Source organism: Aquarana catesbeiana, linkage group LG06 (genome assembly GCF_042186555.1).
Source record: "Aquarana catesbeiana isolate 2022-GZ linkage group LG06, ASM4218655v1, whole genome shotgun sequence".
Taxonomy (NCBI): domain Eukaryota; kingdom Metazoa; phylum Chordata; class Amphibia; order Anura; family Ranidae; genus Aquarana; species Aquarana catesbeiana.
In genome coordinates, this window is record NC_133329.1 from 67113751 (window position 1) to 67131947 (window position 18197).

Genomic DNA, 18197 nt, shown 5'->3' on the forward strand with positions numbered 1-18197 from the left:
CAGCACCCGAGGATCGAGGGACGGTTCGGTCTCGGGTGCCGACATCGCTGGACCCTGGGACAGGTGAGTGACCTTATTTTAAAAGTCAGCAGCTGCAGTATTTGCAGCTGCTGATATCTAAAAAAAAAAATTTTCGCCGGACTCCAGCTTTAAGCTACCCAAAAAACAAGCTTAATGTCCCTAGTTTTCAGAATATGTTGGCATGGATAGAGTCTTTCATTGTGTGAAGTTTGGGGGAAATTGGTTAACATTTAAGGTCTTTTTTGTACATTAAGCCACATTAGGCTCTCCAAAAAAACAAGCTTAGTGTCCGTAGTTTGCCTTGTGGTACACCGAATCACATGAAACTTCTTGGATAGGTTTGGGAAGTTGAGATCTTAGGCTGTGCAAAGTTTCAGGGCAATTGATTGAGGTTTAGGCACTTTATTGGACGTTAAGCTACATTAAACCATTTTCACATTAAATGTTTTAGCATTGTATAATATAGCTTAACGTGAATAACTTTTGGTGTGATTAACCAAATGAGCTGAAATTTTCAGTATGTGTTGGCATGGATAGAGTCTTCTATTGTTTAAAGTTTGAGGGAAATTAGTTAACATTTCAGATCTTTTTTGTACGTTAAGCCACATTAAGCTCCCCAAAAATCAAGCTTAATGTCCCTAGTTTGCCTTGTGGAACACCGAATCACATGAAACTTCTTGGATAGGTTTGGAAATGTAAAAACTTAGGCTGTGCAAAGTTTCAGGGCAATTGATTGAGGTTTAGGCACTTTATTACACATTAAGCTACATTAAGCCATTTTCACATTAATGTTTTAGTATGTCCCAACTTTATGGGTGTGCTAGAAGTTATCAGCGAGTTTGATCCATTTTTGAAAGCGCATATTGAAAAGTATGGCAATGCTGGCAGGGGAACACCATCATACCTCTCATCAACAACATGTTTGGAGTTTATTGAACTGATGGGAGAGCGGGTCCTCACAGAGATAAAAATGTCAGATAAAAATGGCAAAGTACTTTTCAATCAGTGTCGATTCCACTCCAGATACACACACAGACCAGCTCACATTCATAATGCGATATGTGTCACCTGACGGCAGCATCACGGAGCGTTTTGTGAAGTTTTTGCCAATTGAGAGTCATTCAGGAGAGTCACTTTGCCAGTCTGTTCTTGGTGTTTTACAAAACATGGGCATTGATATCAATAACTGCAAAGGCCAGTGTTACGATAATGCAGCCAACATGTCCGGGATTTACAGTGGCCTGCAAACGCGCATTAAACAGATTAACCCTTTGTTTGAGTGGGTACCGTGCGCTGCGCACACACTCAATTTAGTGGGGCTGAACAGTGTTAACTGCTGCCTTGAGACAGAGGAATGTTTTTAACTTTGTACAGACACTTCCCGTTGGCAGGCAATTAAAGCAGGTTTAGAGCCTAATGACAACCACAGAATAGAGACTTTAAGAAGTCTTTCAGGCACTAGATGGTCAGCACACGTGCAAGCAACAAAAGCAGTGCACCAGAATTATGCCAGAATTCAAGAGCCACTGCAAAAGTTAGGTGATGACTCAAACCAGTCTTACTGCTAGGGATGAAGCCAGGACGCTCTGTGAAAATGGAAAAACTAGAGAATGCCATTCTGTGTAACTTGTGGAACAACATACTACAACGTTTTCACAAGACTAGTACTGCTCTACAGGCAGTTGAACTGGATTCATGTAATGCTGTTAATTTGATCAGCTCATTGAGAGATTATGTGGCCAGCCTACGTGATGATTTTGACAACTTTGAGAGTGAAGCAAAAAACATGTCCTCAACTTTGTCCCAACACTACAAAGCAGACACACAGAGGCACAGAAAAAGGAAAAAAACAAGCAGATGAATCTATTGAACCGGAGTTTGAGCAATCAGGCCGAGACAAGTTCAAAGCCACTGTTTTTATCGCTGTCATAGATCGACTTGTTGCAGAACTGGATCGGAGCTATCTTTCCTACAAAGATAATCAGCAGACATTTGGATTTTTTAACAATATTAAAAATTAATAATTAAAAAATATCTATCTCTGCACAAGAACTTCGTACAGGAGCAGCTAATTTCCAGAAGAAATATGCAGGTGATCTGGAGGAGGATTTTGTGGATGAAATTGTACAATTCAGAGAATTTATTAAAGAAAACGAAGACACCTCAGCAAGGTCACTTCTGCAACTTATAAGAGGACGGAAACTACAATCAGTGTTTCCAAACGTTGATATAGCACTCCGACTGTTTATGACTTTGCCTGTAACCAATGCCAGTGGGGAGCGCTCTTTTTCAAAACTGGTTAACTAGTTAAAAATAGACTGAGATCTACTATGGGCCAAAACAGACTGAATCACCTGTCTTTGATGTCAATTGAAAGTGACATTCTGCGCAAATTGGATTTTACCAGCCTCATTAAGGACTTCTCTGTTATAAAAGCAAGGAAGAAAAACTTCTAAAGGTAGGAATATGTATGATTGTTTTGCTGTTGATTATTGCTTGCTTCTATGTGCTACATCTGCTGCTGTTTATGGTATTTGTATGGCTTTTATTTTATTGGAATATTACACAGCTTTTCGATCGGTCTCTGTCAGGATGTTGTGATTTTGCCTCAGTTAAACAGGAGCTGCTGCAGACGTTTTTGACCTAACTGTTGGTTTAGAAAGGTAAAATCTGTTACCAGCTTGCAAGTGTATTTTAAATGCTTTTTTTCTGTGGCATTGCTGTTTATAGTAGGATCATGTCTGAATGTGTTTGGTCTGTAGACCTGAGAATTGCACTTGAGGCGTGTAATATAGGTCTACCCTTTTACACATGGCACTAAATAATTTATTTTCTGGTAAAGCATGCTTAGGAGGGGGCCACACAAAGTAGCTTAGGGGCCCGTGACCACCTTAATCCGCCACTGTATACAGATGTGCTCAAATAAGGTCGTTTGGGATTGGATGATTGATGAGTAGTGTTCTGTATAGAAGTTTTTGATCTGGAGATAATTTGTGAATTCAGATGAGGTAAGGTTGTATTTAGATTTCAGAGCCGGAAAGGAAGGAAACATCTTGTATGGAAACAATGATCTCAGAGTAGTCAGATTGTTGTTTCGCCAGTGAGGAAATGAGTTATTGTTACTATGGTTTTGTGAAAGTCTAGAATCACCTAGAAAGGATGCTGGGAGGGGGGGTCTGATGATAGTTTAAAGGTTTTATTAATTTTAAGCCATAATTGGAGATAGTGGGCAACTATGTTGTTTAATTTGAGGATTTTATGGTGAGAGTTTAGATTGGACCATAATAAACCTTGTAGGAAGTGTGGGGAGATTGAAGTTGATTCAAAGTTTAGCCATGGAATGTTTGGGTTAGAGGCAAACCATTGGGCCATTTGTGTGAGTTTGGTTGCTAAGAAGTATTGCCAAATGTTTGGGAGGCCAAGTCCGCCTTTATTTTGGGGTCTGAACATGGGAGAGTAGCTGCATCTTGGTCTCTTATTTGACCAAATAAATCTGTTAATCTCTCTTTGTAGGGCTTCTATTCTGGATTTGGGGACGTTAATAGGTAGAGCACGGAAGTGGTATAAAAGTTTGGGGAGGATCGTCATCTTAAAGGCACAGATCCTACAAAGGAGGGAGATATGATTTGAGGACCATATTTTAAGTAGAGAACTAATGTGTGAGAAAAGAGAGGTGTAATTTGTTTTATATAGAAACTTGTGATGGAATGTAATGTGGATACCAAGATATCTAAATGATTTGGAGCACCATATAAAGTTAAAATATTGTTCTAGGTTGGTGGTCAAGTTGGGGAAAGATTGAGAGGCAGGGCTGAGCATTTGTTAATGTTAATACCTAAACCTGATAGGGCACGAAAAGAGTTAAGTTCAGATATAAGGTTGGGCATGGATGTGAGAGGATTAGTAAGTAATAGGGATGAGCCAAACACCCCCCTGTTCGGTTCGCACCAGAACTTGCGAACAGGCAAAAAATTTGTTCAAACACGCGAACACCGTTAAAGTCTATGGGACACGAACATGAATAATTAAAAGTGCTAATTTTAAAGGCTTATATCGAAGTTATTGTCATAAAAAGTGTTTGGGGACCCGGGTCCTGCCCCAGGGGACAAGGATCAATTCAAAAAAAAGTTTTAAAAACTGACGTTTTTTCGGGAGCAGTGATTTTGATAATGTTTAAAGTGAAACAATAAAAGTGTAATATTCCTTTAAATTTCATACCTGGGGGGTGTCTATAGTATGCCTGTAAAGGGGCGCATGTTTCCCGTGTTTCGAACAGTCTGACAGCAAAATGACATTTCAAAGGAAAAAAAGTCATTTAAAACTACTCGCGGCTATTAATGAATTGCCGGTCCGACAATACACATAAAAGTTAATTGATAAAAACGGCATGGGAATTCCCCACAGGGGAACCCTGAACCAAAAAAAAATGACGTGGGGGGTCCCCTAAATTTCATACCAGGCCCTTCAGGTCTGGTATGGATATAAAGGGGAACCCCGGCCAAAATTTTTTAAAAAAATGGCGTGGGGTCCCCACAAAAATCCATAGCAGACCCTTATCCGAGCACGCAACCTGGCAGGCCGCAGGAAAAGAGGGGGGGACGAGAGAGTGCCCCCCCTCCTGAACCGTACCAGGCCACATGCCCTCAACATTGGGAGGGTGCATTGGGGTAGCCCCCCAAAACACCTTGTCCCCATGTTGATGGGGACAAGGGCCTCATCCCCACAACCCTTGCCCGGTGGTTGTGGGGGTCTGCGGGCGGGGGGCTTATCGAAATCTGGAAGGCCCCTTTAACAAGGGGACCCCCAGATCCCGGCCCTCCCCCTGTGTGAAATGGTAAGGGGGTACAAATGTACCCCTACCATTTCACAAAAAACTGTCAAAAATGTTAAAAATAACAAGGGACAGTTTTTGACATTTCCTTTATTTAAATGCTTCTTCTTTCTTCTATCTTCTATCTTCCTTTGGTTTCCTCCTCCATCTTCTTCTTCTTCTGGTTCTACTGGTTCTTCTAGTTCTTCCTCCGGTGTTCTCGTCTGGCATCTTTCTCCGCGGGGTCTTCTTCCCTTCTTCTCCTCGGGCCGCTCCGCATCCATGATGGCATGGAGGGAGGCTCCCACTGTGTGACGCTTCTCCTCTTCTGACGGTTCTTAAATAACGGGGGGTGGGGCCACCTGGTGATCCCACCCCCCTCTAATGCATAGGAACTTGACAGGGACTTCCCTGTGGCATTCCCTGTGATGTCAGAGGGGGGCAGGGTCACCCGTTACGTAACCCCGCCCCCTTCTGACGTCACGGGGAATGCCACAGGGAAGTCCTCGTCAAGTCCCCGTGCGTCAGAGGGGGGTGGGGTCACTGGGTGGCCTCGCCCCCCCCGTTATTTAAGAACCGTCAGAAGAGGAGAAGCGCCACACAGCGGGAGCCTCCCTCCATGCCATCAGGAGAAGAAGGGAAGAAGACGCCACGGAGGAAGATGCCGGATGAGAACACCGGAGGAAGAACCAGAAGAACCAGCAGAAGAAGATGGAGGAAGAAACCGAAGGAAGATAGAAGATAGAAGAAAGAAGAAAGAAGATAGAAGAAAGAAGAAGCATTTAAATAAAGGAATTGTCAAAAACTGTCTCTTGTCATTTTTAACATTTTTGACAGTTTTTTTGTGAAATGGTAGGGGTACTTTTGTACCCCCTTACCATTTCACACAGGGGAGAGGGCCAGGATCTGGGGGTCCCCTTGTTAAAGGGGGCTTCCAGATTCCGATAAGCCCCCCACCCGCAGACCCCCACAACCACTGGCCAAGGGTTGTGGGGATGAGGCCCTTGTCCCCATCAACATGGGGACAAGGTGTTTTCGGGGGCTACCCCAAAGCACCCTCTCAATGTTGAGGGCATGTGGCCTGGTACGGTTCAGAAGGGGGGGGGCGCTCTCTCGTCCCCCCCTTTACCTGCGGCCTGCCAGGTTGCGTGCTTGGATAAGGGTCTGGTATTGATTTTTCGGGGGGCCCCACGCCTTTTTTTTAAAAATTTTGGCGCGGGGTTCCCCTTAAAATCCATACCAGACCTGAAGGGCCTGGTATGAAATTTAGGGGGACCCCCCACGTCATTTTTTTTTTAAATTTTGGTTCTGGGTTCCCCTGTGGGGAATTCCCATGCCGTTTTTATCAATGAACTTTTATGTGTATTGTCGGACCGGCAATTCATTAATAGCCACGAGTAGTTTTAAATGACTTTTTTTCCTTTGAAATGTCATTTTGCTGTAAGACTGTTCTAAACACGAGAAACATGCGCCCCTTTACAGGCATACTATAGACACCCCCCAAGTACGAAATTTAAAGGAATATTACACTTATATTTTTTCACTTTAAGCATTATTAAAATCACTGCACCTGAAAAAACAACCATTTTAAAACTTTTTTTTGCATTGATCCTTGTCCCCTGGGGCAGGACCCAGGTCCCCAAACACTTTTTATGACAATACCATGCATATAAGCCTTTAAAATTAGCACTTTTGATTTCTCCCATAGACTTTTAAAGAGTGTTCCGCGGCTTTCGAATTTACCGCGAACATCCCAAATTGTTCGCTGTTCGGCGAACTTGCGAAAAGCAGATGGTTGAGACGAACATGAGTTCGACTTGAACTCGAAGCTCATCCCTAGTAAGAAATAATAAAGCATCATCCGCGTATAGACTCAATTTGAATTCATTTGGGCCTTTACTATATCCTGTGATGTCTGAGTTATTTCTTATGGCTTGAGCTAGGGGTTCTATTGCTAATGCAAATAAAAGTGGGGAGAGGGGGCAGCCCTGTCTAGTACCTCTACTTAGGGAAAAGAAGTCTGAGTTGTGGCCTGGGATTTTAATTCTAGTTTGAGGGAGGTGGTAAAGGGCATTAAATCTATGGATAAATTTGTCTGTGATGCCGAATTTAGGGAGTAAGTGATTAAGGTATGACCAGTTTACACTATTGAATGCCTTGTGTATGTCAAGGCTTAGAAGGCAGACCAGGCGAGAGGAAAGATTAGCATCCTGCACTATATTTGTGACACGTCTGATGTTGTCCATAGTTTGTCTACCGGGTATAAAACCCGTTTGGTCTATATGGATAAGGGAAGTAATGACTGTCGCCAATCTGTCTGCTAAAAGTCTGCCGAAGATTTTCAAATCATTATTGAGGACTGAGATGGGGCGAAAATTTTGAGGGAGGGTGTGGTCTTTAAGAGGTTTAGGGATATAGGATAAATTTGCTAAGAGCATATCCTCAGGAAACTGGCCACCCATAAGAATATGGTTAAATAGTGTCCACTGTGTCCTCTGGCCCCCTTACGGTACATTACAAATTACATTTTTCTTTTGCCCTTATGGCATTGTTTCTAAATATTGTACTTTCTGGAAGATTCTACCTTGATCCTTTTACAAGTTTACTCAAGAGGAGATTCAAATTATTATACTACAGTTGTTTTCTTGCTCTATGCTATAGCCTTAAACTATATTGTACATCTCTAATCTATATTTGTAGTGTTGGCACTGGTAATAGTTCGGTATACCCTACTATATGTCCAATTTTAGCTCACTTCCCATATAGGTTTTCCTCTAGCCCAGTCAAAATAATTTGCTTATATACTTTCATTAAAAATGGGTCTTAAGATCTTTTCACACAATATACAAGGATTTAACTCCCCACAAAAATGTAAAAAAGCTTTCAGACACTATAAAAGACTGGGTGCAGACATTATCCTCCTTCCCATTTCTCCTCAGAAAATCACCCGCACTACTTTGACAAAACTGAATAAACGCTCACTTACAATCGCCTCCAGATACGCCCCTAATGATGCTCAAACATCATTCTTCAACAATTTTTTTTAAATTCCAGACCGCCTTAGCTCTCCTCATATGGTACTAGGAGGAGACTTTAATTTAGCTGCACACCCCTCCTTAGACAGAAGCAAAGTTGCCCTCACCCCGAAAGCCTTCTCCAAATCAATTAATCGCTCACTCAGCAAATTCCACCTAATTGATTCCTGGAGAGCTCATAACATTGGTGTGAAGGCTTTTACCCACTACTCCCACCCACATGACTATTATGCCAGGCTTGATTATATCCTCAGTACCCCTATCTTATTGGCAAACTCCTCGAGAGCTTGAATTCACCCCTGTCCATGGTCCGATCATGACATGGTTGAATTTGAAACTTCTCATGTTGGTCTTGCCCCTACCCCATTCAATTGGTGTCTGAACGATTCAACCTTATCAGACCCATCCACTCTCCAAGACATAACCACACATATTGAAGACTATTTCAAAAATAACTTAACCGACGACACCTTCCCTACCTCACTCTGGTCTGCACATAAAGCAGTTCTTAGGGGACATCTGATTAGTATAACAGCAGCCAAAAATAAAGCTAAACTCACAGAAATTAAGAGCCTCACTAGAGACCTAGATCTCTTATACAGCAAGCTGAACCAATCCCCTTCCCCCGAAACCACAAAACGAATTCAATCGAAAGGTCAGGCCCTAGATACAATTCTTTCAGCAGACACTGAAAAATCCCTCAGATTTTCTAAGGCCAAATTTCTGTTACATGGCAATTCTACCTCTGCCATGTTCGCAAAAAAACTTAACCAAGAACATAAACCCTGCCCTCCATATATACAAGCTCTGAAACCAATTAGGTAACCTGGTCACACACCCCAAAGAAGTCCCAGACAGCTTCTCTTCTTTCTATAAAGATCTTCTCTCGGGCCCCCAAACTCAACCCCATCACACTTCAATTGAGTGGGTTGACAATCTACATCTCCCTACTCTCAACGAACAACAGGCTTCTACTCTCAACGATCCCTGCACAGACCATGAAATCATTAATATATTTAAATCTCTGAAAACATCAACAGCACCAGGCCCAGATGTTTTCACTACATCATAGTACAAGAAATTTGCTCCCCTTTTAGCACCCAGACTAGCCCTGTGTGCCTTTTACAGGCCGTTTGTATTTCAATGCTACATTTGAGCTTATTAAATCTAGCATTTATATTTGTCATCGTCATTATCTATTTCTGGCCTGTACTGACCACCAAGATATTGACAATATTCTGATGTGGTCTTTCCATGTATACTCATTTAGTTACACCATCTGTATCTTCCATATTGTGTAATGTACATAGTTTTGATGTTTATGAATAATGGTCTTGTTTTCCCTTTTATTATTTTTTCTTTGTTTTTTCAGCACCTTGATATCTGATCTGTACCCACATGTAAAGATGATGACCTCACGTCCTCTCTTCCCTATGGCATCGCCTTTCCTAAATATGGAACATTTCTCTTTCAATATTTGCAAGTTTAGTGCATATCGGCTAGAATACTCAATCAAGGATGTATTTCCTGCTTCTGTGGCTTTTCAGAGTGCCCCGACACACGGGGACCTCCAGGCTATGTTCTCAGTCTGGAGGCCTAACCTATGTTTGGTTGCGGCACTCTTCAGGGGCACCGCCGTGTCCGGCACATGCGCACGCCGCTGCCATCTTGCCATTAGCCACTGCCCTGTTTACCAGTCGGCAGCTCTGTTGACGCCTAACGTCACAACGCGGTCTACGCAGTGACGCCGGGCGCCACATCAGCCGAGGGACTGTCCATCCCAGACTGCTATGGGGCAGGCAATCAGATGTAGGTGTCCGATCGCATCACAGAGTTTGGATTTACTCAGCTCACCTGTCAGCTCCTTATACACAGACGCTTAACACTGATTCTTGTGGCTGATAGGTGTATCAATTCCAACCACCCCCACTTTTGTAAGTATATATACCTGGCATGTTGCAGCTAGTTTAGTGCTGCACAGCCAGGATATCTGCTCTACCCCAGGCATGTGTGGAGGTGTCGCTGTATAAGGTTATTGTATTCATACAGCTATGAATTTTTTCTTTACTTATATCTTTTCCCTTCACTACTCTACAAATTAGTTTAATATATCAGGGTGGGATGTCTGCATACTCCTCTTTGTTTAACTTTTGTTGGGGGTTTTTTTGCTCTACCAGCACCCCCTTTCTAGCACATCCTTACCTATATATATATTTTTGCCCACTACCGATGCATCCATTACCTGTAGCTTTGATCATCTGTTTGGTCTCTAAATATCATACTTTTATCTTTTTTCCATATATATATACTTATTATATTTCCTGTTACTATTCTTTTTGCCAGGCACATATTTGCGGTCTGTTCTGACTCTCCCTGTGCTACCCTGATTTGCCGCTCCAGTACAGGTTTTACATCCTTTTCAACCCTGCACACACCCATATATCATATTATGCCTGGGAATTTCCCAAGAATCTAGTGGTGGGAGGAATATCTCCCCCACTCTCCTCTATCCACCCTTGCTGAGATTTGTTAGACGACCCATTGGTTTCTTGCAGGCATGAGGTCTCATCTATCTCCACAGTGCTGTGCATTACCATTCAAAGGGACATATGACCTGTAAGTATCAAAGTCTGAGAATGACTGACTGTTTTTCTGCCATTTTTGTAACCAATTGTTGCATTAACATAATATACATTTGTTTATTTTTATTTTCAACAACACAATTGTTTATCTATTTTGTCTATATATTTTTTGATAGAACTACATCAGCATGCTCCCAGTCAACCCCTGAGGAAGGAAATGAATACAATATTCAACTAGCCCCCTGGCTTTTTTTCCAAAACATGTCGGGATTTGTTGCGACCCCTATTTGTAATTGACTTCATGTCCCAAAATTTGTGTGTCTCAACACGTAGCAGCTGTTATATGTATATTCACATGTGCCTCAATACATTGCTTTTAGATGTTTGTTCTCTATATTTTGTATTTTTTCATTGAATAATAAAAATTTATATTTGTTATACTTTTTAGTACTATTGCTTTATACCTTGCCAATTATCTTACCCGTACTATCCCTTGGGGCAGCCCTTTTTGCTAGTTCATACATCTTTATGTAGAGCAACAATTCTTGTTTTCAGATCCTCAGAGAGTTCTTTGCCATGAGGTGCCATTGTGAACTTCTAGTGACCAGTATGAGAGAGTGAGAGTGATAACACCAAATTTAACACACCTGCTCCCCATTCACACCTGAGATCTTGTAACACTAATCAGTCACATGACACCGGAGAGGGAAAATGGCTAATTGGACCCAATTTGGACATTTTCACTTAAGGGTGTACTCACATTTGTTGCCAGAAATTTAGACAATAATGGCTGTGTGTTGAGTTATTTTGAGGGGACAGCAAATTTACACTTATACAAGCTGTACACTCACTACTTTACATTGTAGCATTTCATTGTGACATTTCTCTTTAGTGTTGTCACATGAAAAGATATAATAAAATATTTACTAAAATGTGAGGGGTGTACTCACTTTTGTGAGATACTGTATATCTGTAGCTAGGTCCCAGGCCTCCTTTGATCGAATGAGAACCTGCAGGGCCAGAGATAGCCGACATCCTTCTGTATGTAGTGGATTGTTAGGCATGGTGGGTACAGAGTAGTTAAAGTTATTGGGCACCAGACACTTCTTGGATGCAAAAGAATAATTATTTCTCTTAACAAACCCTTTTTTTGGGGGGAGAGAGGATTAGGGCCAGGACACCCTTAGGTGATTGCAAGATTTATTGGCAGACTCCGAGACTTCAATAGGCTGGCAGCAAGACAACACATCTGCATGTGTAGGAAAGCTATCTCCTATGGCAACAGTCTTTAACAGTTCCAAACACAAGGCTTAACGGTTCCTTCACTTTCACTACAATCACTCCTTGTAGTTCTTCAGTACACTGAGCTCCCGGTCTCTCACTAGACCCACTGATTTACTGACACTGAATCCCTTGAGCTACTCCAATCTTCACAGTGGTATCTTCCTCAAGCGTCACCCCCACCTCTCTGCTGGGTCCCTAGCTTGGCACTCAAGATACCTCTCAAGCTTCACCCACACTGGCCTGCTCGCTCCCTGGCTTGACACACCAGGCTGCTCTGCAAGCATTACATCTGCTGGTTGGGTCCGTGGCTTGATTCCCTCTGCAGTTTCCAGATTCTTCACCATGCCCAGTTGGTGAGAATACGGCTCGGGTACCTTTTCAGTTACTCACTGTGGTCCCTGGTAATTAGGCGGATAGTCCCTTACTGGCGACAGCTTCCCCTCTACCTTCGACCACCACAGGTTCTCCAGCCGACAGAACCGTCACTTTTGGTTGGACTGCAAGCCGCAATCCCAACTACTCTCTTGCTTCTGGATAGGCCCTCAGACAGCCTAGCAGCCAGATGTGCCCAGGATAGGCCCAATCTCCAGCCTAGGGGCCCGGGCAATACGACACATGTCCACCCAGACAGCTGTCCAGATGGCACAGAACATAGATCATATGACTCCACCCAAATATATAGGTTCTCCAAGCAGGCCAAGGGATTCAAGAAAATCCCTGCCCATTGGCTGAGATACCCCATATACCCATAACCTGACCTTGGGTTGCCCTTCTCATATCTGATAAAAAAGAGGGGAGGGTTGGGACTTTGAATGAGATGTGTGTTTACACAAATGAAAATGAATAGATAATATTGCATAAGTTTATTCATAAATTACACATAAAACATAATACATTACAGGTATAACTAGCTGATGTGCATGTAGTTGACAATAAAAAAATCAAAATTGCATTAGTGCACATGGTGGATTAAATCCATGAGTTGAAGAAATCCAGTGGAGTCTCAGCCATCCCTTGTGCGCCTCAGACAGGTACTGTCAATATCAATGGAATGGGCTGACCGCTACGCATTTCAGTGGAGCTGTAAGAGGTTGATACCAGGTCAAACTCGGGTACTTACACTACTTGCAATAAAAAAAATGTTTATGTTTTATTAATACAGAACTGCATTAAAGTGTATTTAAAGTCAAACCCTTTACTTTTAGATTTGAATAGAAATCCAAATTGATCCAGAGACACAGCATGAAGTCAAAGTAGATCTCTCCAAATTAAGGGGATATCTCCTCTTAAATAGCTTTTGCTAGAACAAGTGTACCCATGGGAAGATATCTCCTCACCTTCTGTTTCATTGACAAATCAAAAAGTTCAGATTTCCCATCACTTTGTGTACCAGAGACAATGGTCACCAGGACCAATAGTGAGGTGAATCTCTCCAGCAGGGACAAGGAGCAAGAAATATCTAGCAGGTGTTCTAACCCTTCTAAATTCTATCCAAAATTAAACAAAAGGTTTACATACTTACATATAGTTTAATTTGTCTATTTTTTGTCTCCCTCTCCAGTAGCACTTTATTTTCTTTGTTCCTATGAATTTTAAAAGTACCTGTTAATGTATCTCAATAGATGCAGCTTTGGATGTCTCTGCGCCTTCTACACAAAGGGCCCTTTTCACCAGGGACACCATCCTCATCTGCTTCTTCTCGGTGGATAAGACGCTGGATCTCAACTTCCTGATCATATTATGGACCTTCCGGGGAAAAGTCATCCTGAGATATGACAACAAAGTCTTCTCCACCCAAGACCCCAGAATGTCCCTCAACATGGAATCCCTGGGGGATGGATACGCCTCATTACACATATCTAATGTGACCATCTCTGATAGGGGCACCTATATGTGTACCGTTATCTACAACGCTGAAAGAAAGGAGAAGGAAATTTCATTAAAAGTGTTTGGTAAGGGTACCTACTAGATTAAAATTGTAAATGTTAATGTCAAGTTCAACATTGCTTTCATGTTAAATATACAGTGGGAACAGAAAATATTTAGACCCCCTTAAATTTTTCACTCTTTGTTATATTGCATCCATTTGCTAAAATCATTTAAGTTCATTTTTTTCCTCATTAATGTACACACAGCACCCCATATTGTCAGAAAAACACAGAATTGTTGACATTTTTGCAGATTTATTAAAAAAGAAAACTGAAATATCACATGGTCCTAAGTATTCAGACCCTTTGCTGTGACACTCATACATTTAACTCAGGTGCTGTCCATTTCTTCTGATCATCTTTGAGATGGTTCTACACCTTCATTTGAGTCCAGCTGTGTTTGATTATACTGATTGGACTTGATTAGGAAAGCCACACTCCTGTCTATATAAGACCTTACGGCTCACAGTGCATGTCAGAGCAAATGAGAATCATGAGGTCAAAGGAACTGCCTGAAGAGCTCAGAGACAGAAATGTGGCAAGGCACAGATCTGGCCAAAGTTACAAAAAAATTTCTGCTGCACTTAAGGTTCCTAAAAGTACAGTGGCCTCCGTGATCCTTAAATGGAAGACATTTGGGACGACCAGAACCCTTCCTAGAGCTGGCCGCCCGGCCAAACTGAGCTATCAGTCGAGAAGAGCCTTGGTGAGAGAGGTAAACAAGAACCCAAAGATCACTGTGGCTGAGCTCCAGAGATGCAGTCGGGAGATGGAAGAAAGTTGTAGAAAGTCAACCATCACTGCAGCCCTCCACCAGTCGGGTCTTTATGGCAGAGTGGCTCGACTGAAGCCTCTCCTCAGTGCAAGACACATGAAAGCCTGCATGGAGTTTGCTAAAAAAACACCTGAAGGACTCCAAGATGGTGAGAAATAAGATTCTTTGGTCTGATGAGGATGAGGATGTGGAGAAAACCAGGCACTGCTCATCACCTGTCCAATACAGTGCCAACAGTGAAGCATGGTGGTGGCAGCATCATGCTGTGGGGGTGTTTTTCAGCTGCAGGGACAGGACGGCTGGTTGCAATCGAGGGAAAGATGAATGCGGCCAAGTACAAGGATATCCTGGACGAAAACCTTCTTCAGAGTGCTCAGGACCTCAGACTAGGCCAAAGGTTTACCTTCCAACAAGACAATGACCCTAAGCACACAGCTAAAATAACGAAGGAGTGGCTTCACAACAACTCCATGACTGTTCTTAAATGGCCTAGCCAGAGCCCTGACCTAAACCCAATTGAGCATCTCTGGAGAGACCTAAAAATGGCTGTCCACCAACGTTTACCATCCAACCTGACAGAACTGGAGAGGATCTGCAAGGAGGAATGGCAGAGGATCCCCAAATCCAGGTGTGAAAAACTTGTTGCATCTTTCCCAAAAAGACTCATGGCTGTATTAGGTCAAAAGGGTGCTTCTCCTAAATTCTGAGCAAAGGGTCTGAATACTTAGGACCATGTGATATTTCAGTTTTTCTTTTTTAATAAATCTGAAAAAATGTCAACAATTCTGTGTTTTTCTGTCAATATGGGGTGCTGTGTGTACATTAATGAGAAAAAAAAATGAACTTAAATGATTTTAGCAAATCGCTGCAATATAACAAAGAGTGAAAAATGTAAGGGGGTCTGAATACTTTCCGTCCCCACTGTAGTTCTAATCTCTAACTAGATGGTTTTTAGTTTGCCAAAGCACTTTGTATCACAGACATTTGCCATGTTTTTTTCCCATAAAATATTGTTTTTACCTTTATTTGTATCCTATTGTTGCTGATCTCCAGCCCTATTCAGCCATTTCCTGTCTTTATGCATTTGCTTCAGCATTGGCTTCACATCCTTGTAGGGTAGGCAGGTGGTACCTCCTTCATGTTCTCCTCCTCGTTGGGTGCCAAGTGCGGGTCACATAGGAGGCCTACCCCAGGGTGGGTTCTTCTGGGCTACGCTAGGCATTTTTGGATTGAGTCACTGCTTTACACACGGGGTACCTTTGCTTACACGGCTTACTTAAACTCTAGTTGACTCTCTTAATGTTAATGTACACCACCATGATCACTGATGCAATTAGAAGGGACATGGTGAGCCAATGCCCTTTCACCTGTCCAGCGTATCTCCGCTACATCACTTCCAGTAATGACATTGGGCCCATGGTGTTCCATGTGCGCAATTTCTTAACTCTGCCTCTTCCGTACCTTTGCACAGGCAGAGGACCTCTGCAGTGCAGATCTATTCCCATTGTTATGGGAGACAGACCTGCTCATGGAGAGAATGCCAACTACAACTCCTGCTAGAAGCTATCCCACATGCTTAAGACAGGCTGCTAGAGAGACCTTTAGTATCCTTGGTAACCACTGTATCTTCACAAAGTATTAACTCTTGTACCATTATCCTTGTACCCTAATGTGCTTAACTGATCCAAGCTGTAGGTTGTATATGCCAGTTACTTGCATTATACCCCTTAAGTAAAAGGCAAAGTTTCAAAAGCTTTGCTTAAAGTAATTGGCATGACAGTCAGCGAAGGCAACAGCCTCTCCTTAAACTAGTTCCTAACTCAGGCATGTGGCTGCCCCGGCATGCCTGCACAGGAAAGAGTCCATGTTGGTAGTACCAAGGTTTGGCATCTTTGGAGCAGACTGCAGGTCCCAGCAATCCCTCTAGGCTGCAGAAGGATCCCAAGGATGGAGGTGCATTCGTTGGGATTACAGCCTTGGCACATCCAGCAGGCTACCAGGACAGAGTCCAGCAAGGGTAATAGTAACAACCTCAGACTTGCAGTACCTTTTCAGCCTGGATGGGACCCCTGTCCCATTTTTACCCATGGACCCATGAAAGCCCACCAAATAAACAGCCAGGAAACACAGTTAACATTAACCCTCCTGACTGAAGCAGCATCAAACTCTACCTGCCTACATCCTTGTTGTGGACCAGATTCCTGATAGTGACACTGGTGGGTCATGCCTGCTCAATGTGTGTCATCACAGCTGTTTGTAGTCCTCACCTATGAGGCATGTTGTAAAGCCTCACCCTGCACAGAGATTTTCCAGCTCATGGGACAACAATCAAAGCACAAATAGACTAATAGTTGTCACTGGGGCAGGTTAACAGAGCAGTTGCTTCTTTACATACACAGCAGCTGCCCCCATGTGTTTTAACAAAAACGCACACCATTCACAGCATCATGGTAACTTCTTCACAGAGACCATGTTCTTAGTTTCTAATTAGAGCATTCAAAGATTCAGCCTAAGAATGTTTAAATATTGTTTTTATGAAAAAGAAAACTGCATTAAATATTTGCAAAAAATACACTACAAAACAGTCATAAGCAACAGTAAAATAATCTAGAATCCCTGGTAGTTTTGATGGTAAACGAAAGTTCCCGCTGCCAAATGCATCAGCTTTTTCTTGACCCTTGAGAAGGCATTGCAGAATTACTTCCACCCAATCAAAGGGTCTGAGGGGTGTATTGTTGTGTTATAGTATCCCAAGGGACATACCTTTAATGTCAACTATCCAATGTACAACTACATTTCCACATAACAGGGTTTAAAAATTTGCAAACCATCATATTATTTAGTAGAATTAAATTATGCTTTGTTAGAAACCAAATATGAAAGAGATCTTATATATAGAAAACAGAAAACAGAAAATCCCCCTAATGGTTTCGACCCCAGTGGGTCTTCTTCGGAGGATAAATGTATGGAAAGACTGTAACAATGTAAACATGTGTCAAACAATTTAAAACCTAAGAAAAAGAATATATAAACAGTTCCATATGGTGCATCTTTACCAGTCACGATGTATTCGATGGTTACAGGTGGCCACAGTATAAGGGAGTTTCCCTCTTGTTGTATCCCCGATCTCGTAGCCGGCGGGCCAGTCACAGGGGGAGCGAGTACCACCCACACATGTCTTGCAAGGAATCACACACTAGGTATCCCCAAAATGTAGGGGGAGAAGGGGGGGGGGAGTTTTCGCACTGCACCTGCGATAAAATGTCACAATGTATATTAAGTAGCGGATTCGAAAGTCGAGTTTATAAGGCAAAAAGGACAAAGAAGGAGTATGTCTATGTGGCTGATAGAATTTCTAGGGGTTGAAAACTGAATGGCCGACGTGGTGGGAGGCGAGTCCACACAAAGGGGGAGACATCAAGGATAAGGGGGTGGGGAAGAAGGTGAAGGAAGGGAGGTGAGGGAAAGAAAAGAAGGGAAAAGGGGTGATCGGCAGAGATGGGATAAAAAAGGGGGGGGGGGGAATGGGAAGACAGGGAAGGGAAAGAAAGGGGAGGTACGAGGGAACGGGGAAAAAAAAAAAAAAACAATGATAATAGAGGAGGTGGGAAAAGAACATAGTGAGGGTCGACTCCCAGAATCACGTCCTTGTTTGTGGGTGAGAAGACTGAGACACTAGAGTGTAAGTATGTGAAGGCCAGTGAGTGTGGAGGAGGCCCTTCATGGGGCCATAAAAAGTGAATAGTGAAAAAACAAACAAAA

General features: G+C 42.6%; 1 protein-coding gene across 4 annotated transcripts in view; it reads left to right on the forward strand.

The window, feature by feature from the left end:
• LOC141148578 (uncharacterized) overlaps positions 1-18197 on the forward strand; it is a 202464-nt gene that overhangs the window by 105279 nt on the left and 78988 nt on the right. For all 4 annotated transcript variants that reach the window (XM_073636141.1, XM_073636140.1, XM_073636142.1 and 1 more), the window contains exon 2: positions 13355-13684. In XM_073636141.1, coding sequence (XP_073492242.1) covers positions 13355-13684 — 330 coding nt within the window. The remainder of the gene's footprint in view (positions 1-13354; positions 13685-18197) is intronic.